Source organism: Etheostoma spectabile, unplaced genomic scaffold (assembly GCF_008692095.1).
Source record: "Etheostoma spectabile isolate EspeVRDwgs_2016 unplaced genomic scaffold, UIUC_Espe_1.0 scaffold00570082, whole genome shotgun sequence".
NCBI lineage: Eukaryota > Metazoa > Chordata > Actinopteri > Perciformes > Percidae > Etheostoma > Etheostoma spectabile.
The window spans coordinates 1-16,727 of record NW_022605518.1 but is presented as its reverse complement, the minus strand read 5'-3'; the positions used below and the strand labels follow the sequence as shown (position 1 = coordinate 16,727).

Genomic DNA, 16,727 nt, shown 5'->3' with positions numbered 1-16,727 from the left:
CCTGCTCGTTAAATTGTATGTCTCTACATTTCAAGAGTGGAAAACAGCGACCCCCTCACCCCCAATCAGGGACGGCAGGCCGTACCGTGAGAGGAGGAGGTGCGTGTCCTCCCCCACTGCCGCACTTTGAGGCAAGGTGGACGATGTGGACTCCACGGAATCGGGGAGGACCAAATTGCTGAGCTGTAGGACGTCAGGATCCCACTGGCTAAACTGGCCCGAGGTGGCAATGAACCTGCAAAAATTGCAGCTGTTGGCCTTCTCCACCCCGGTCCAGGAGGACCAGGATAAATATTTGATCCACCTTGAGTACTCGTAGGACGCGGGGTTGGTGGGTACCTTGCTTCTAGACAATGGGCGGACATGTCTTCTCTGGCGGGTGGTTGAGGAGTTGGAAAAACTCTTCTGTTACTCCATATAGCAGTTCAACCACAAGTGTGCAATAGAAGCTTGGATTTTTCAGCCTGAAGTCCGGCGCTGGGACAGCGCAGAGCGTCAGAACGTAGCCATTTGCCACGTTTGAAATTTTGTGGCCAAGGCAATTTCTAAGTGCCGCCACGCCTTCTGGGGTTCAGCGTGGCAGGCACACATGTTTTTTGAGGTAGCTGTACTTGCCTTTGAGCCTGCTGGCAACCACCGGACAGGTTCAAATAGCAGATCTCTGCAGCTATGCCCCTCGTGTGACGCATCTGGATCATGACGCCATCAATGTCAAAACATATAACCAAGGCAGTGGGGATTGGTGAGGCTGGTGCAGTGTATGGACAGGTGGAAATTGGCATGAAGGAATTGGGCATAGTCTCTATGATTGGCAACCTCCCTCTTGGTGTTGTCTGAGGCCACGGTGGTGAAGTCTGCGTCCACGGTGTCTAGGGTCTGGTGTGGGGGAGAGAATTGGAGACACGCCGGAGCCCCATCTTCTAAATCTGCCCTTTCTCTCACAAAAGAATACAGTAACGTTAAATTCATCACGAATAGCAGCGGGGCGTTGTTGTTTAATTTAATTAATGATATAATCGAAAACATTTTAATTAAAAAAGATACTATTAAACCACTTTCTTTTATGAAACCTGACAGGGCTGAAAGCTTAACACGGCTTTAGCACAGCTTTGGATCCATCAAGGAAACATGAAAACATTGTTGAACCATGGCTTTTACACTTGGTGAATACTTCTTCCAGTGCATACATACACAAATATGTGCTATGTTTCTTTTTAAAACCAAACTTATTGTCAGTAGGATATTCTTATATTAGTATATTATTGTAGTCTACCAAATAGAATTTGTTCTAACACTTTAGAGAGTATGCTTGCTAAAGCGTAAACCTGTATTTTCTATACTTGAAACCCCACAGGTTTTGTCTTTAATACAGGGACTAATAGTACAGATAGTCAGGTACTATGCCATGCCCCAATAATCCAGAGAAACATATAGCAAGTAACACTGACATTCTATGGCTTGCATACTTCAGATGTTCAGCTGTTATTAGGTCTAGATCATAGGCATTGTTCACAGCCATTTCTCAATAGCATGAGACACTTCATCAGGTCTGATGATCACTGTCATGGTTGGGTCTAGCTGCCGTGAATTTTTGTTTAATTCTTTTACTTCTGTCGTCCTGCCCTGTCCTTTGTTTGGTTTTCTTTCCCTTCTCCGGTCTGAAGCCAGCTGATTACTCACACCTGCCTCCCATCTGCAATCACGGATCCTCGTAGCCACACCTGCCTGCCATCATCAAACCTCCGTATGTCTACCCCGGCTCTTCACCCACTCTTCACCTGATCATTGTTTCAGCTACATGGGTGCAATTCCTCGTGTTTCCATGTGTATTCTATGTACTTACTTCCTTGTGTTTCCTTTTAGTTTAACTTTTCTCCGGTCAGCTGGCTTCAGACCCCGGAAAGGAAATAATACACAAAAATTCAGACCATAAACAACTGTGATACTATACCAGGCCTCTGGTACGACACCTTATTATTTTATGTACATGGCAAGAAAACAGTACACTCATTAGAGATGAGCCAGATACTCGGCTGAACCGAGTATCTGGTACGATAAAGCACTTTTGCCGAGTAGAAGTTTGATTACGAGTAAAACAGTCAATATCTGTGCTCGGATTGAATAAAACTCCTAATTGGCTAGCCGACTGTGTCTGCGTTCTGTGATAGGCTAGTCCCAGTGCCCCTCCCCTACACACATACAGATTTCTTGTGTTGCTCCGCTCTGCTCACCTCACTCACACACAGAACACTGAGAACAGTGATCTCTCTCCCTCTCCTTCAGTCACTCGGGTCTTTTCCGTTACCGTTTAGGGTTTCTTCAGCTTCAGGTTTGTTATTACTTAGGTTTGTAGTACTTACTTAGTAACCAGTACTTCTTGTAAACGTGGGGTTTTTTCAGACGTGGTGCTTGGTAGAAAACGTTGCGTCTCTCTCTGTCGCAGATTATTATTTTTTTTTACCGTCTGCTGACTCCAATTTATTCAATATATTTGATCTGTAGAATACTTTTACTTCCTAATTGCAACCGCGGGTGTTGTATTCATTGTTGCAAAACTTGTACTGTATATAGTTTGTTTTTACCATGACAACACACTGATCTAAAGCTTAATGCTGATGCTGTCCATGTAAATATTTTCTAATCGGCAATAAATATAACAATATCTGATCAACCATATCAATGGCATGCTTAAAATAACATACCTGTTAAAGCCCGCCCAGGCCGAGTAAAGATACAGATATTCATGTGGTAAACAGATACAGATAATGCTGTACTCGCTCATCCTAGTAAGACAAAATCAGTTGAAAACTTCAACGTGCATGTCAAGGCTAAATTTGCCCACTATAAACTGACGGGCCAAACAGTAGCACGACATTATTGGCGTTATACATGTGCTAACAGTTAGTTTAAGGTAATGATAAAATACGACAATCCCCGTTTTGCATTTCGCTGACGCTAATTTAAATCAGAAAAGTAAACTTTGATTTGCAGAAAATTAACGTTAGCATGTTTTACCATAGCTAGCTAGGTGGCGAGCTAACGTTAAAGGGTATTCATGGTAACTTCAGATACATTTACTTTACAATGGGACTCCTCTTATTTGTAAAAACTATAGGACGAAATATATTACTGTTAGGTCTGCTGCTGGTAGCGCTCTGTCTCTGCCCCCCTCCCCTCGTTCTACTTTATTGCAGGAGTGAATCCTGGTGTGCGGGAGGCAAGGTTCCAGCTGCCCCTCAAATCTCTAATCACCCTCTCTTCAAATACCCGGTCAACCTACCACTCTTTGTCAGGTCATAGTCAAGACGACAACATTAGTGCGCTCTACTGGCTTACTGGTTTGCATTGTTTCTGTGATAATTGCTTGTCCTCCTTATTCTTTGTCTGCCACAGTTCCGTGAACCTGACTCTTGCTGCCACTTCCCTCCTGCTCTCCTCACTAGATCTGTGGATTATTGGACACGGACCCTCAGAAACAAGGTTACACACGCTCTGTACCCAGTTTCCCATTGGATTTGGACTTGGCTTTTCCCTATTGCATCCCATAACGAAACATTGGAATAACCAGTTAAGTGTCTTTTTGTCTCTGTGTTGTCTTCATTGGGGTTCAACCTAGTTCCACATGTAACACAACTTAGTTAAAGCTAAATCTTACCTGGAATTACGTAGGCTAGCTGTCAATAGAAGTTGCATCCAATTGTCAGTGAAAGGGTGGTAACGTAAATAGTAAGAGTGAAGCAGCGTTGCTAACGTCACAGTTAGATCCCGCCCGTAGACTGTTATCCCCCATTCCGTCGGTGGCCCTTCCTCACCCTGCCCTCTCGTCTAAAATCATCACATCCACAAACAGGAGGCTGCACCCATAACGCAAACTCGACGAATCATATCAGATCTCCAGACCGATGGGTTGACGTCACACATGCTCTGTCCATTTATTAATGGTCTGGTGGTTAGTCATAACGGTTACGAAACCGTTAGACAGTCAATATTACATGCAGTGTCAACAGAGAGAACATGACAGTGAAAAACTTCAGTGTAAAAACTAGCAGAGTCAGTTTATTTTGAATGATAGAGAAATGAAGAAACACCAGCGCATCAACTTAGTTCAAGAATACAGTGGGAGAAGGCATGATGAAAAGCAGTAAAGCTCCTCATTGGCGGAGCGTAAGCATTGTGAATCTGAACTATCCACGAGCTAAAAGACTAGCAAACAGCTGCTGGAGCTCGGTTCTGCTTAGTTTGGTGCTGGTTAGTTCACTGTCTTAGGGAACTACCGAAATGGATGCATTTTTAGCACTAATGTATGTTTTTTTAATGTTAAAGTAATTAATTACTATAGAAAATTAAGTTAGAAACCTGTTATTGTTGTTTTGTTGTCTAATCAGCTGCCATTCTACTGAAAGCTGCTTATATAATAACAACTTTAAAAATAATTAACAATATTAACATTACTTAAGTATTCTGGGATTTAAAACATTAAGTTAGCGCATAGACATGCTAGCTGACTGTTAACCGGATAGTAGCTAGCTGTCATAAAGTAGCTAACGTAGTAGGCTACTATAGGTTAAGGAGCGTTGCACACAAATACATGAAACTTGTAAAATCTGCAACAAAGGTGCAAAATTCCTCATAGATTTTAATGGTAATCTTCTGGAAATCATTCATCGCTTAAAACAAGACCTCTTTGGGGCCATGCTGCATCGCCATACTATAACGTAGAACATAATTACAAGTTGAAACCGCAGACAAGACTTTGTGTTTATTGGGCTGAATGGGCAATAAATATTTATCTATATCTATCGATTCAGATATCAAGCACGGTTTCTCCAAAATCACACCTTTCCAACCATCACAACTCTAGTGTTGGTAGAAATCACACCCACTTTACCAATTCTACGTGAAAATTGTTGGCTTTATACACACTAAAAGTACTGTTTTTTAGATGGAGTCTGGTTGGTTAGTGCTAGGTTCGTCATAGCTGTTCTTGGAAACAGAAAGGTCTTAATAGGTTATAAATAGGTGTTTCTTCTGGAGGGATATAGACACTTAACACTTACCATTAGAACTAAAATAAAGTTTTAGCAAAAATGGGGTTGGTATTTATATATATATATATATATATATTATTATGGCATGCCGTTTTAGGAAATAAATAGATATATGAAAGTTTATCCATCTGAATATATGGAATGAAAGTCTGAATATATTGAATGGAAGTCTGAATATGGGAAGGAAGTCTGAATATATGGAATGGAGTCTGAATATATGGAATTGAAGTCTGAATATATGGAATGAAAGTCTGAATATATGGAATGAAAGTCTGAATATATGGAATGAAGTCTGAATATATTGAATGAAAGTCTGAATATATGGAATGAAGTCTGAATATATGGAATGAAGTCTGAATATATGGAATGAAAGTCTGAATATATGGAATGAAAGTCTGAAATATATTGAATGAACGTCTGAATATATGGAATGAAAGTCTGAATATATGGAATGAACGTCTGAATATATGGAATGGAAGTCTGAATATATGGAATGAAGTCTGAATATATGGAATGAAAGTCTGAATATTGAATGAAAGTCTAGATTGGAATGAAAGTCTGAATATATGGAATGAACTCTGAATATATGGAATGAAAGTCTGAATATATGGAATTAAAGTCTGAATATATGGAATGAAGTCTGAATATATGGAATGAAGTCTGATATTATGGAATGAAGTTGGAATACATTGACAGAAAATGTCACCAAAGGGTCCTTTCTGAATTCACTGGATTTACAAAATGGCATCGGCTGAAATAGTCCATACTTTGTTGAACTGCAGGTTTTTTTTTGCAACAACTGGTCATACTCCAAACGACACAAACAGTTTGGAAATTAGATAGCGTCACCTTGAGGATCATATTTCCATTATTGCGACATCTTAGTGCTTATAAGCAATCCTGTTCAACAAAACGTTGCCGAAAGAACATTGCATCATTCTTGAAGGAATTTATGAGTCTCTTTGGGATGTCGGCAGAAGTAACACTTCAACTGGAAGCTAATGGTGTGGGCACACATTCTGCATCTCAGAGAGGAAGGCCGAGGTAAGTGATATAAATGGAAACAAGCATATTTGGATAGAGGTTGATGCAGGCCAAGATTTGCTAGCAAACTATTAATTTAAGGTGTTATGCAGTGGTGGAAAGTAACTACATTTAGTTAAGTACTGTACGTACGTACAAAATTGAGGTACTTCACCTGAAAATATAAATTTTCTGCAACTTTATACTTCTGTCTCACTATATCTCAGCGGAAAATGTTGTACGTTTTAATGCACCTATATTTATCTCACAACTTAGTTACTTTGCAGATTCAGATTATAATACAACTACATGATAGCCACCTTTACCAGTTGCAACATTAAAACAAAAAACACAATCATTTATCAGTGGTGAGCAACTGGTCAAATATTACTTCAAACAAAGTAAAGGTTGTTCAGTCAAATTTAAACTGAAGTGAAAGAGCTATTCTGCATGAGTACTTTGTTGCTTTTTTGTACAGTTTTTTGTACTACTTTGATTCTTTAACTGAAGTAGCCAAATATTTCCAATACAGTAGTTTTTCAGCATACATTAACACATTTCTTTTTTTTTCTCTTTTAAAGGTACAACATATCAGCTGTTCAGCTGACTCACATGCGGGATTTAGGATTTAGCTGGATGGCCATATCTCGAATGCTGTCTGTAAACATTCGAACACTGTACAACCACAGGACACAACTTGGTTTACTCGACTATGGGAGTTTTACCAACATTTCAAATGAGGATCTTGATCGCCTTATTACTGAAGTTCTTAGACAAACCCTGGCTCAGGAGAGACCTACATCACTGGTGGTTTGAGAGGGAGAGGGATCAGAGTTTGAGCTTTGGCGAGTGCGCGAGCGATTAAGGATAGTAGATCCAGTGGGAAGAGCCTTAAGAGGACGGAGAGCAATTCAACGGAGGTCTACGATGTCTCTGTCCCAAATCAGTGTGGTATGTGTTGTGAAAATTTGATTAACATCACAGTAATTAGGCTACTTCCTAGCTGCTGAATAAAGCAAGTTAGAAAGATGTATAGATTTAGGAGCCCAAACTATGTTAATTAAATAATTAGCTATCATGGCATAAGTCATTAAATAAACATTACATTAGCACTTTACATGACAGCTAGGTAAGCATAGAAATAATGGGGTAATAGTGTGATAATAACAATTAAGTAATACCATGTTATTACTAAATTAAGACCAGGTATATCTTCTTATTAACTGGGTAATAAGTCTGAACGTTATGTAACCAGATAATAATAGTGAATCACATTTAATGATGGCAACAACACACAACTAGTTAGTATAGTACAATAATGTTATGGTAACAATACGGTTACCAGCTAACAATACAATTGTTTCTATATCAGTGCATTATTGGTTAAAATGCTAGTATGGTGACAATAATGGAGTAATAGCCAGATAATACAGTAATATAGGTTTTTTCACATATTATTTTCACATTATAGGCTACTATCAGCATCCATGGTTATTACACAAAAACTACCATCAAGTTTTCCAGCTAACAAGTCACATCATTAAAGATATCTTTGTATTACCTTGAAACAAACATTCTTCATGTAACATGAAATTCCAAATTGGCAATTACCATATTATACAGCTGAAATTCATCCTCCCTTATGTTTCAAATGTTCTCTTTTGTTTCAAAGTAATACAAATGGTATCTTTAATGATGGGACTTGTTAGATGGAAACTCTTGATGGTAGTTTTTGTGTAATAACCATGGATCAGGCTGCAACATGTTTAACTACCTGTTATTAGATTACACCAACATCAAGAGGCATAATGATTATTTGGAAACACTTGTTTTGGTTTCTGTTAGTCTGGCTCAATGGTACAACTTAATTACTTCTTTAATATCAAGTTTTAATTAACTGGTACTCCACTATTACCATTGTTGTAATGTTACTGAACTGTAATGTACAGTGATACATTATTTCCTTTATATTGAACACTTCTATCACAATCTCTGGGGTTTAACTTTTTATAATCAAGTAATAAATTGCCTTCTGGATAGAAAAAATAGGACAGCAAAGAAAAAAATAGTAAAATTTTGATAAACAACCAAGTTGTTTTGTATAATATAATGTCTTCTTATTCAGGGCATATTGACACAAACCACAAGTTGAATCCATGGGGATTTGTGTTTCATGGAGGAGTTGATGGCTATAGGCCGCTGCATTACCTACCTGAGATGCTGCACAGACAACAGAGCATCAACTGCCTTGCAACTTTTCCAGGGAGCTGTTGATGTATTTGGACTCCCACATCTGTCAGGAGTGATGCTGGTAGTGAAAATATTGATATTGCACGTTTTATGATTGAGAATCGAGGGTCAAACAGGGTGAAGTTTTATGGTTGGAACGTAGTGTTCATAATCAAAGAATTGAAAGATTGTGGGGAGAACTAAACAGGGTGGTGTCAGCATACTTCAAAGACCTTTTCCTCTTTATGGAAAATGTTGGGATTTTAGATAGCACTGACCACCACTTCACATTAGGGCTCTTTACCATGTTTACCTTCCAAGAATTAACAGATCTGTGGACGAGTTTGTGAGGCAGTGGAACCACCACAGCTTAGGACAATGGAAAGTAGGTCCCCAATGCAACTGTGGACAGTTGGAATGCTCCAACTGCCTCACCATCAAAGACTCAATCATGTGCATGTGCATGTGCAACGTCCCTATCACGACCAGTGGGACATTGAGTTAAGGGTAATAATCCCTTGATTGACGATGGAAATCATGGGATTGAACTTTTTATCACAGCATGTAACCTGCTTCAAAGAATATTTAGTTTTGTTATAAGTAGTTCTGTTGCTGTTCATCAGAAGTGATACAGGTCTACAGGTTGTATGACAGAAGATGCATAAATGCTTATAATACATTTTCTTTCATGAAAACACATAGCAGTTATCACCATATAAATACATGCTGTGTGTATAATATTATGTATCATTACCTACATTATGTATCATTACATACATAATGTATTCATGTAACACTATTGATTACAATGAACCCTGTATTTTTCTTACTTCTAAACTAATATTGTGTAGTTCTAAGTATCCAATGGAAAAAATATTACATTTAAAGCCTGGATGCACTATACCGCACAATACATACTAAAAGTAAGCAAGTACACACAAAGTAGGAACACAGAACCAGTTATTTGTTACAAGGCCATACCACACCTATATAATGAAATAATAAGCCATAGCAATGGGGCTGGGCAACACTGATAAAAACAGTAGCTACAGTGAGCCTGTTCTCCTGTACAAAATTTGCTATGGGTTGTTTGAGCAACCTGTTTTTATTTTACAACCCATAGTTAAGTACAGTGGTTTAGCTACATCTAGCCTTCAACCCCAAATCTGAGCACTATTAACCATAACTGTGCTTATTTTTTACCATTCGGACATTTATCATGTAATGATCTCATTTTATCCATGTCTGTGGTAATCAATCAATCTAATCAATCTAACGCTGTTATGGGCATATGGTTTTTCAGGTTAGAGAACTGGTTGACAAAAATGCAACAAAAAGTGCCTCACATGTATCAACTGAAAAAAAGTTCACATAGTGCACCTTATTAAATCTGAAACAGAAAAACATGGCTTGAAATATATCTTCAAATGAAAGAACATACTTACTTGTTTTACTGTACATTTTTCTTGTCTTTACTACAGTAAATGCTTAGTTTTTGTCTCAGGGAATACAGAAGGAAATAAACCTAGCACTTAAAAAAAACAATTCCTTCCTCATTTATCTCAAGCTCTACAAGCCCTCCATAACATACCTCTCACGCTCTTCCAAATCCTGGTGAATTGCGTATGGCAAAGTCCATGTAGATTTAAATCATGTATACTGCATAAACTGTATGCGAAGAATATTTTCGCAAGTATTGGCCTGGAAATCGGGAGTGGGTGATGAACTCAAGGCTTGGCTTCGGAGAGAAAACCCAGTGCTGGAATGCTGTCACATCCAGTGAAGAAACAAGAATATCCTCCAGAGAGACATCATTTTCAACTGTAAAAAAGAAAAAGAAAAAAGTATATTTCATATAGTAAATTAAGTATTATACCACTGGAGTAATGCAAAAGTGATGTATAAAGGGTGAAGAGTTAAGAAAACGTTAAATTCACTTATACGAGAATTAGGCATTATCTTTTAGGTATTTAAATGACGCTGGAATTTGGGAGGGTTGCCCATAATGGAATAGACAAAACTAACAATAATCTAGGGAATATAGTGAAGCATTTTGCAAAAAGAAAATAAGAAATAGAAATATAGAGGAGTTGGTAACATATTTGTGCACAACAGCCATTACTGTTATTTGGTTTGATGGTGTATATAATGTTGTATGTTATACTGTATTACATGGTGAAGAGATCAAATTTAAATAAACTGTATAATTTTTTCAACAAATCATATCCCACTGTTGCAGCCAAAAACTTTTTAGAGTATATCCAAAAGCGGCAATTTGCAGGTTCAAGCCTTCTTGTAATGAAAGAAGGGAAATAGCTTAATTAGTCAAAATCCAAGCCATGACTGACATCTAGGTTTTGGTCTTTACAAAGCCACTTCAGCTCGTTTAAATCTGTTTAAGAAGGAGTGAGATCATTAGTAGTTACTTGGTGAAACTCCACTTCGATGAGAATGTGTGGAGCCCTCTAACGGGCTTTTCTATTGGTTTAACCTTTTATGTGGCATGTCAGATTTTTTTTGGACAAAATTTTACTTATTGTTTTACAACAGTTTACACCTAACTTTGTTATTACTTCTAGTTATGTATACAGGTGCATCTCAGAAAATTTGAATATCGTAAAAAGGATAATTTCCCCCCCATATTTCAGGCAAAAAGTGAAACTTTCATATATTCTTGATTCATTCACATAAAGTGAAATATTTCAGGCTTTTTTTATTTTTTTTTTAATCTTGATGATTACACTTTTAGCTCATGGAAATCAAACATCCAGATCTCAAAATATTAGAATAAAGAATGTATAATACAGAAATGTCGACCTAATGGAAATGGAAAACAGTATCGGTACTTTATGCACTTAGCACATGGTCGGGGCTCCTTTTGCACTGCTGAGGTGTTATGGAAGTCCCTAACCCTAACCCTCTTCTTATCTTGTCTCTGGTTCAGGACTGGCTTGACACTAGGAATCTGACGCTCATTTCCCGTACAAGTGTGTGCTTGGTGGCTCTTAATGAGTCCAGCCTCAGTCTACTCCTTGTGAAGATTTAAATCTTGTTAAATTTGCTTGACAATCCTCATAAGGCTGCGGTCATCCCTGTTATTTGTGCACCTTTTCCTACCAAATTTTAACCTTTCAGTTAACTTTTTTCATGAATATGCTTTGATCCAGCACTCTGTGAACAGCCAGCCCTTTCAGCAATGCCTTCTGTGACTTCAATGTCAATGAGTGTCTTCTGGACAATTGTAAAGTCCTCCCATGATTGTGCTTGTGTGTACTGAACCAGACTGAGAGATAGAAGTCTCTTCTCAGGTTGATATTTCTGTATTATACATTCTTTATTCAATGTTCTCAAATTTTGAGATATGGAGAGATCAAGATTTAAACAAAAAAGGAAAAAAAGTGAAATACTTCACTTATGTTAATGAACCTAGAATATATGAAAGTTTCACTTTTTGACTTAAATTAGGGGACAAAATGATCTTTTTGATGATATTCTAATTGACTGAGATGCACCTTTATACAGTATACATCACTATATTTTTTTTACATTAAGTTTATTCATTTGCAATACTGTCTTTTATTTATATTCATATATTTTAGCCCTATAACATAGCCCTATATTTTCATTGCCAACTACTACTTCTGTGATTGTTGTGCACAACAAAAGAATAAAGAACTGAAACTGCTCAGCAGTTGTGGCAAAGCAGTGGCGATAGCTATCCAGTGGTATATGGATAAGAGGCCAGGGGAAAAGGAGCATCACACATCACTCAACAAATGCTCATTTCATCTCAAGACCATTTGACCCATGGCAGAAGACAATAATCAACCAGCACAAAGTCAGTAGGGTTCTGCCCCTGCAGGGCTTTAACCCCAAATAATGTCTCATATTAAAACACTGTGCCAAATGCCAGACTTACTTTCAGCATCCTGAAGATAGTCTTGCCAGAAAGCCAGGGTCCGGCACTCTTCTCGGAATGCATTACTCCCTCTTTCAGAGTGTGAGATCTGGAGGAGATTCTCCACATCAGCAGCTGTTAAACTCTTTTCGGGCTTCACAAAAAGGCTCTTTATTTGTAGAGGGTATTTCTGGATAGCATCTAGGACACCTAGAGATGTTAACCCATCTCTGAACCTAGTAAAAAGGAAACAAATGGCAATGTGTAGTTCATGTGATTTTGAACCTGCGGTGAAAACTTTTTTTTTTTTTTACATGTATAATTTAGTAAGGTCCCTAATGAAAAAGAAGAAAAGGTAAATTATATTTTCACTTGCACTATAAAATGGAACTCATCATCCATAATTCCATATATAGTAGCAACTCAAAAGTAAGCTTTTTCTTATGCTTTCCTCTTCAGTCTCTTGTATCTTTTGCATTTTATCACTATAAACCTAACAGTTGTTTTTCTGCCAAAGTACAATTATAGTATTGCTCAGACATAAACATACCTTTCAAAAGGTGCACGTGTTCGCTGGAGGACATACCAGTGAGCCAAGTCCAAAGCAGTCTCTTGTTTGTTTTCCAGTGTTATGCGAACATTGTGACCAGCAAGACTGATCAAGATGGCTGCCTGTGCAACTGCCTCCTGCAGTTGTGAATCAGTCTCAGCCTCTAAGATCTGAAAATATTAAAATAAGATTGGAATATGTAGATAGTATTTATTGACTCTTTTATTGAGAATGAAGACATATAACTGTTAGCTTTACTGTTAAAATTGTATGTTAATGAGTGCAAGCAAAATGAATAGTTTGTAAATATGACGCAATCCAAGAACAATATGCTCACCGACTGCACCTGTGACCTTGTTTCTTCATCAGTAATGTGTTCAGTTTTGACCTTTACGTTGTCTGGACCCTTTTGAAGACACTCATACAAGAGTTCAGACAGGAAACATGGACTCTGCCCCCCATGGGCAATTGACATTGCCATGATCTGGCCAGCGTAGAAGTATCCATTGTCTTTCATCGCTGTTATCAAATGAAAACAAACATTACTTGTCAACTGGTTACATCAAAAATATGTTTATGTCACAATGCCTCTTTGGGATATGTGAACGCAGATTATTTTTACTTCAACTTCCTTTCTCAAAAAAGTATTATAGATACAAAACCTGAAAATTCTTACACTTCCTCATTAGTCAGGTATAATGTATTTATTGATCCAAAAGAAATCCAATAGAATAGAATAGAATAGAATGCCTTTATTGTCATTATACACAAGTACACGGTACTTGTGCAACGAGATTAAAGCAATCCCTTTGCAGTGTTGACACAAAAAAAATATAAGAATATAACAGTATAAAATATCAAAAATATAAAGTCAAAGATATAAAGTGTAGTGACTGTCAAGTATACATATATAAATCAGCTTGAATAAGCATAGGTAAGTGTTAACACTCAATAAATAATATTGCACAGTGATGGAATGAAATGATTAAGTACTAATATTAAGTAAATACATATTGCACAGTAATGGAAAGGTTAATGTATTAAATATTGCACTGTATGAAATGAAATTGCACAGATTCCAGTGTCCTATGAGGTATTATATAACAGTAACAGTATAACAATAATATTGCACAGTCGGACGGAATGAAGAAGACAGTCCGGGGCCGGGGGGGCTGTGGAGTGGAGTCAGTGCATTGTGAGTTCAGGGGTGAGTTCAGGGTCGTTATGGCCTTCGGGAAGAACTGTTCTTGAGTCTGTTGGTCCGTGCTCTGATGCACCTGTAGCGCCTTCCTGAGGGCAACAGGTCAAACAGATCAGAGCCGGGTGGGAGCTGTCCTTATGATGTTCTCTGCTCTGCTGAGGCAGCGGGAGGTGTAGATGTCCGTCAGGGAGGGAGAGGGCAGCCGTTGATCTTCTGTGCTGACCTTACAACCCTCTGCAGCCTCTCCCTGTCTGCCACGGTGCAGCTGCCGTACCATACTGTGATGCAGTAGGTCCAGGCTCTCGTGGATGAGCGGTAGAAGGTCAGCAGCAAGTTGGAGTCCAGGTCGTGCTTCCTGAGGACCCTCAGGAAGTGTAGTCGCTGCTGGGCCTTCTTGATGACCGCTGTGATGTTGGCTGACCAGGAGATGTCAGCTGAGATGAGGACACCAAGAAACCGGAAGGTGTGGACCCTCTCCACACACTCGCCGTTGATGTACAGGGGGGCTAGGTCAGTGCTCTTCTTCCTGAAGTTGATGATGATCTCCTTGGTTTTCTTGGTGTTCAGAGACAGGTTGTTCTCCGAAAACCAAGCTGCCAAGTTCAGGACTTCCTCTCTGTAGGCTGCCTCGTCTCCCTTTGAGATGAGTCCGACCACTGTGGTGTCGTCAGCAAACTTGACGATGAGGTTGTTGTTGTGGGTCGGACTGCAGTCGTGGGTGTAGAGGCAGTACAGGAGGGGGCTCAGCACGCAGCCCTGTGGGGAGCCAGTACTCAACATACGAGTGGAGGAGAGGTGGGGGCCCAGTCTCACCGTCTGCGGCCGATTGGTGAGAAAGTCCTTTATCCAGGCACAGTGAGAGGGGGGAGGCCTAGAGTGACTAGTTTGGATATGAGAATGTCCGGGATGATGTGTTAAAGGCGGAGTTTGTAATCCACAAAGCATCCGGACGTAGCTCTGCTGCTGCTCCAGGTGGCTCAGTGCAGAGTGGAGAGCTACGGCGATGGCATCCTCTGTGGATCTGTTTGTGCGGTAGGCAAACTGATAGGGGTCCAGATCTGGGGGGAGGTAGTCCTTGATGTGTTGGAGAACAAGTCTCTCGAAGCACTTCATGATTACCGGGGTGAGGCACAGGACGGTAATCATTTAGGCTGGTGATGGGAGACTTCTTCGGCACTGGGATGATAGTGGCTGATTTTAGGCAGGGGGGTGACTGCCTGGGCCAGGGAGAGGTTGAAGATCCTAGCAAAGATGAGGCGAGCTGGTGAGCACACGCCCTGAGCACCTTGCCAGGAACTCCATCTGGGCCAGCAGCCTTCCTTGGATTCACTGCTAGGAGTACTCGTTCAACGTCGTGCTCCTTTACGGTGAGAGGGGTGGTGCAGGAACCAGGTGTGGATGGGGGTAGGGATGGGGTAGTGCAGAAACAGGTGGAGGTGTCGGCAGGGCTGGGGGCGGTTGTGGTGACTCAAAGCGAGCAAAGAAGCAATTCAGCTCCTCTGCCAGCTTCGCACTGAAGTCTCCTGATGATGAATCACAGCCCCTGTAGTTGGTGAGTCATGTATGCCCCGCCACCCTCCCGTGTGTTATTGCTGGACAGATGGGACTCTATGCACTTCTTGTGGTCCGCTTTGGCTCTTTTAATTCCACTTTTCAGGTCAGCTCGAGCATACCTGTACACAGGGCTGCTCGGTCCGTCTGACCTGAAGGCAGCGTCGCGGACCCTGAGGAGTGCACGGACATGGATGGTCATCCAGGGTTTCTGGTTAGGGAAGACCCGATGGTTTTGTCCACAGTCACATTCCCAATGCAGAACTTAATGTAGTCCAGTACTGTTCCTGTGAATGATTCCAGCTCCTGGTGTTCAAATAAGTCCCAGTCTGTCTGGCTGAAGCAGTCCTGCAGTTTTGGAAAGGCATTTTCAGGCCAGGTTGTAACCAGTCTTTATGGTGGGCCTGTGCTGCGTCTGAGGGGTGTGTAGGCTGGGGGGAGCAGAGAGAGAGATGGTCTGACTGGCCAAGAGGGGGAGGGGTATGGCTCTGTACGCGTGCTTAATGTTAGAGTAGACATGATCCAGGTGTTCTGTCCTCTAGTAGACACTTTACATGTTGGTAGAATTTCGGGAGTACAGTCTTCAGATTGGCCTTATTAAAGTCTCCTGCAATTATATGGACACCGTCGGGGTGGGCCCGCTGCTGTTCGTTGACGGTGTCCGACAGGAGAGAGAGCGCTGTTTTTACATTGGCGTGGGGCGGTATATACACAGCCATGATGATCACTACCGTTAGCTCTCTAGGTAGAAAAAAATGGCAATATGAATTGATTTAATCGTGTACCTTTGGAGTTGCATGTGAGGACTTTAGCATTAGGGGGACCCTCAAAGATGCCAATGTTGTCCTTGATTTCATGTAGACAGAGTCGGAAAAACTCCCGAGTAGGTCCTCCATTGTCTACAGCACCCTCAGATATTCCATAGTCATCGGTGAACTTAACATCTACCTTCTTCTCAGGTGAAAAATTGGATCTGCCCATGGCTCTGGATGCTCCATCCCACACATTTCTTCTTATGATATTGAAGCGTACAGTGCTGTCATTATTTACTCGAGAAGCAATCTGCTCCATTATTATCTCTGAAGTCTTCTTTAAATCACTGAAACAATAAACAATACAATGTAGTTAGTGTCAATGGTAATAACTCGCCCACTGAACTATCATGGAACATCCATGACATTGTAATTTATATTCATTAAAACCCTTAACATAAAAGATTGTGATAAT

At 40.1% G+C, this 16,727-nt stretch overlaps 1 protein-coding gene across 1 annotated transcript; it reads right to left on the bottom strand.

The window, feature by feature from the left end:
* Nucleotides 1–711: 711 nt before the first annotated feature.
* LOC116685602 (G2/M phase-specific E3 ubiquitin-protein ligase-like) lies at nucleotides 712–16,615 on the bottom strand. Its single transcript, XM_032510589.1, has 6 exons — nucleotides 16,286–16,615; nucleotides 13,086–13,267; nucleotides 12,749–12,918; nucleotides 12,220–12,434; nucleotides 10,054–10,121; nucleotides 712–876 (listed from the first exon to the last, which is right to left on the bottom strand). The coding sequence occupies exons 1-6, from the start codon at nucleotides 16,569–16,571 to the stop codon at nucleotides 712–714; spliced, it is 1,086 nt and encodes a 361-aa protein (XP_032366480.1). The 5' UTR covers nucleotides 16,572–16,615.
* Nucleotides 16,616–16,727: the final 112 nt, after the last annotated feature.

What these genes read in the sequence shown, in the direction of transcription:
- LOC116685602 (XM_032510589.1), bottom strand. Translation starts at nt 16,571, where the DNA reads ATGGAGCAGATTGCTTCTCGAGTAAATAATGACAGCACTGTACGCTTC. An exon ending in ACACGTGCACCTTTTGAAAG is followed by an intron (nt 12,435 to 12,748) that starts GTATGTTTATGT and finishes CCTTTTTACTAG; the next exon opens with GTTCAGAGATGGGTTAACAT. An exon ending in CTATCTTCAGGATGCTGAAA is followed by an intron (nt 10,122 to 12,219) that starts GTAAGTCTGGCA and finishes TCTTTTTTACAG; the next exon opens with TTGAAAATGATGTCTCTCTG.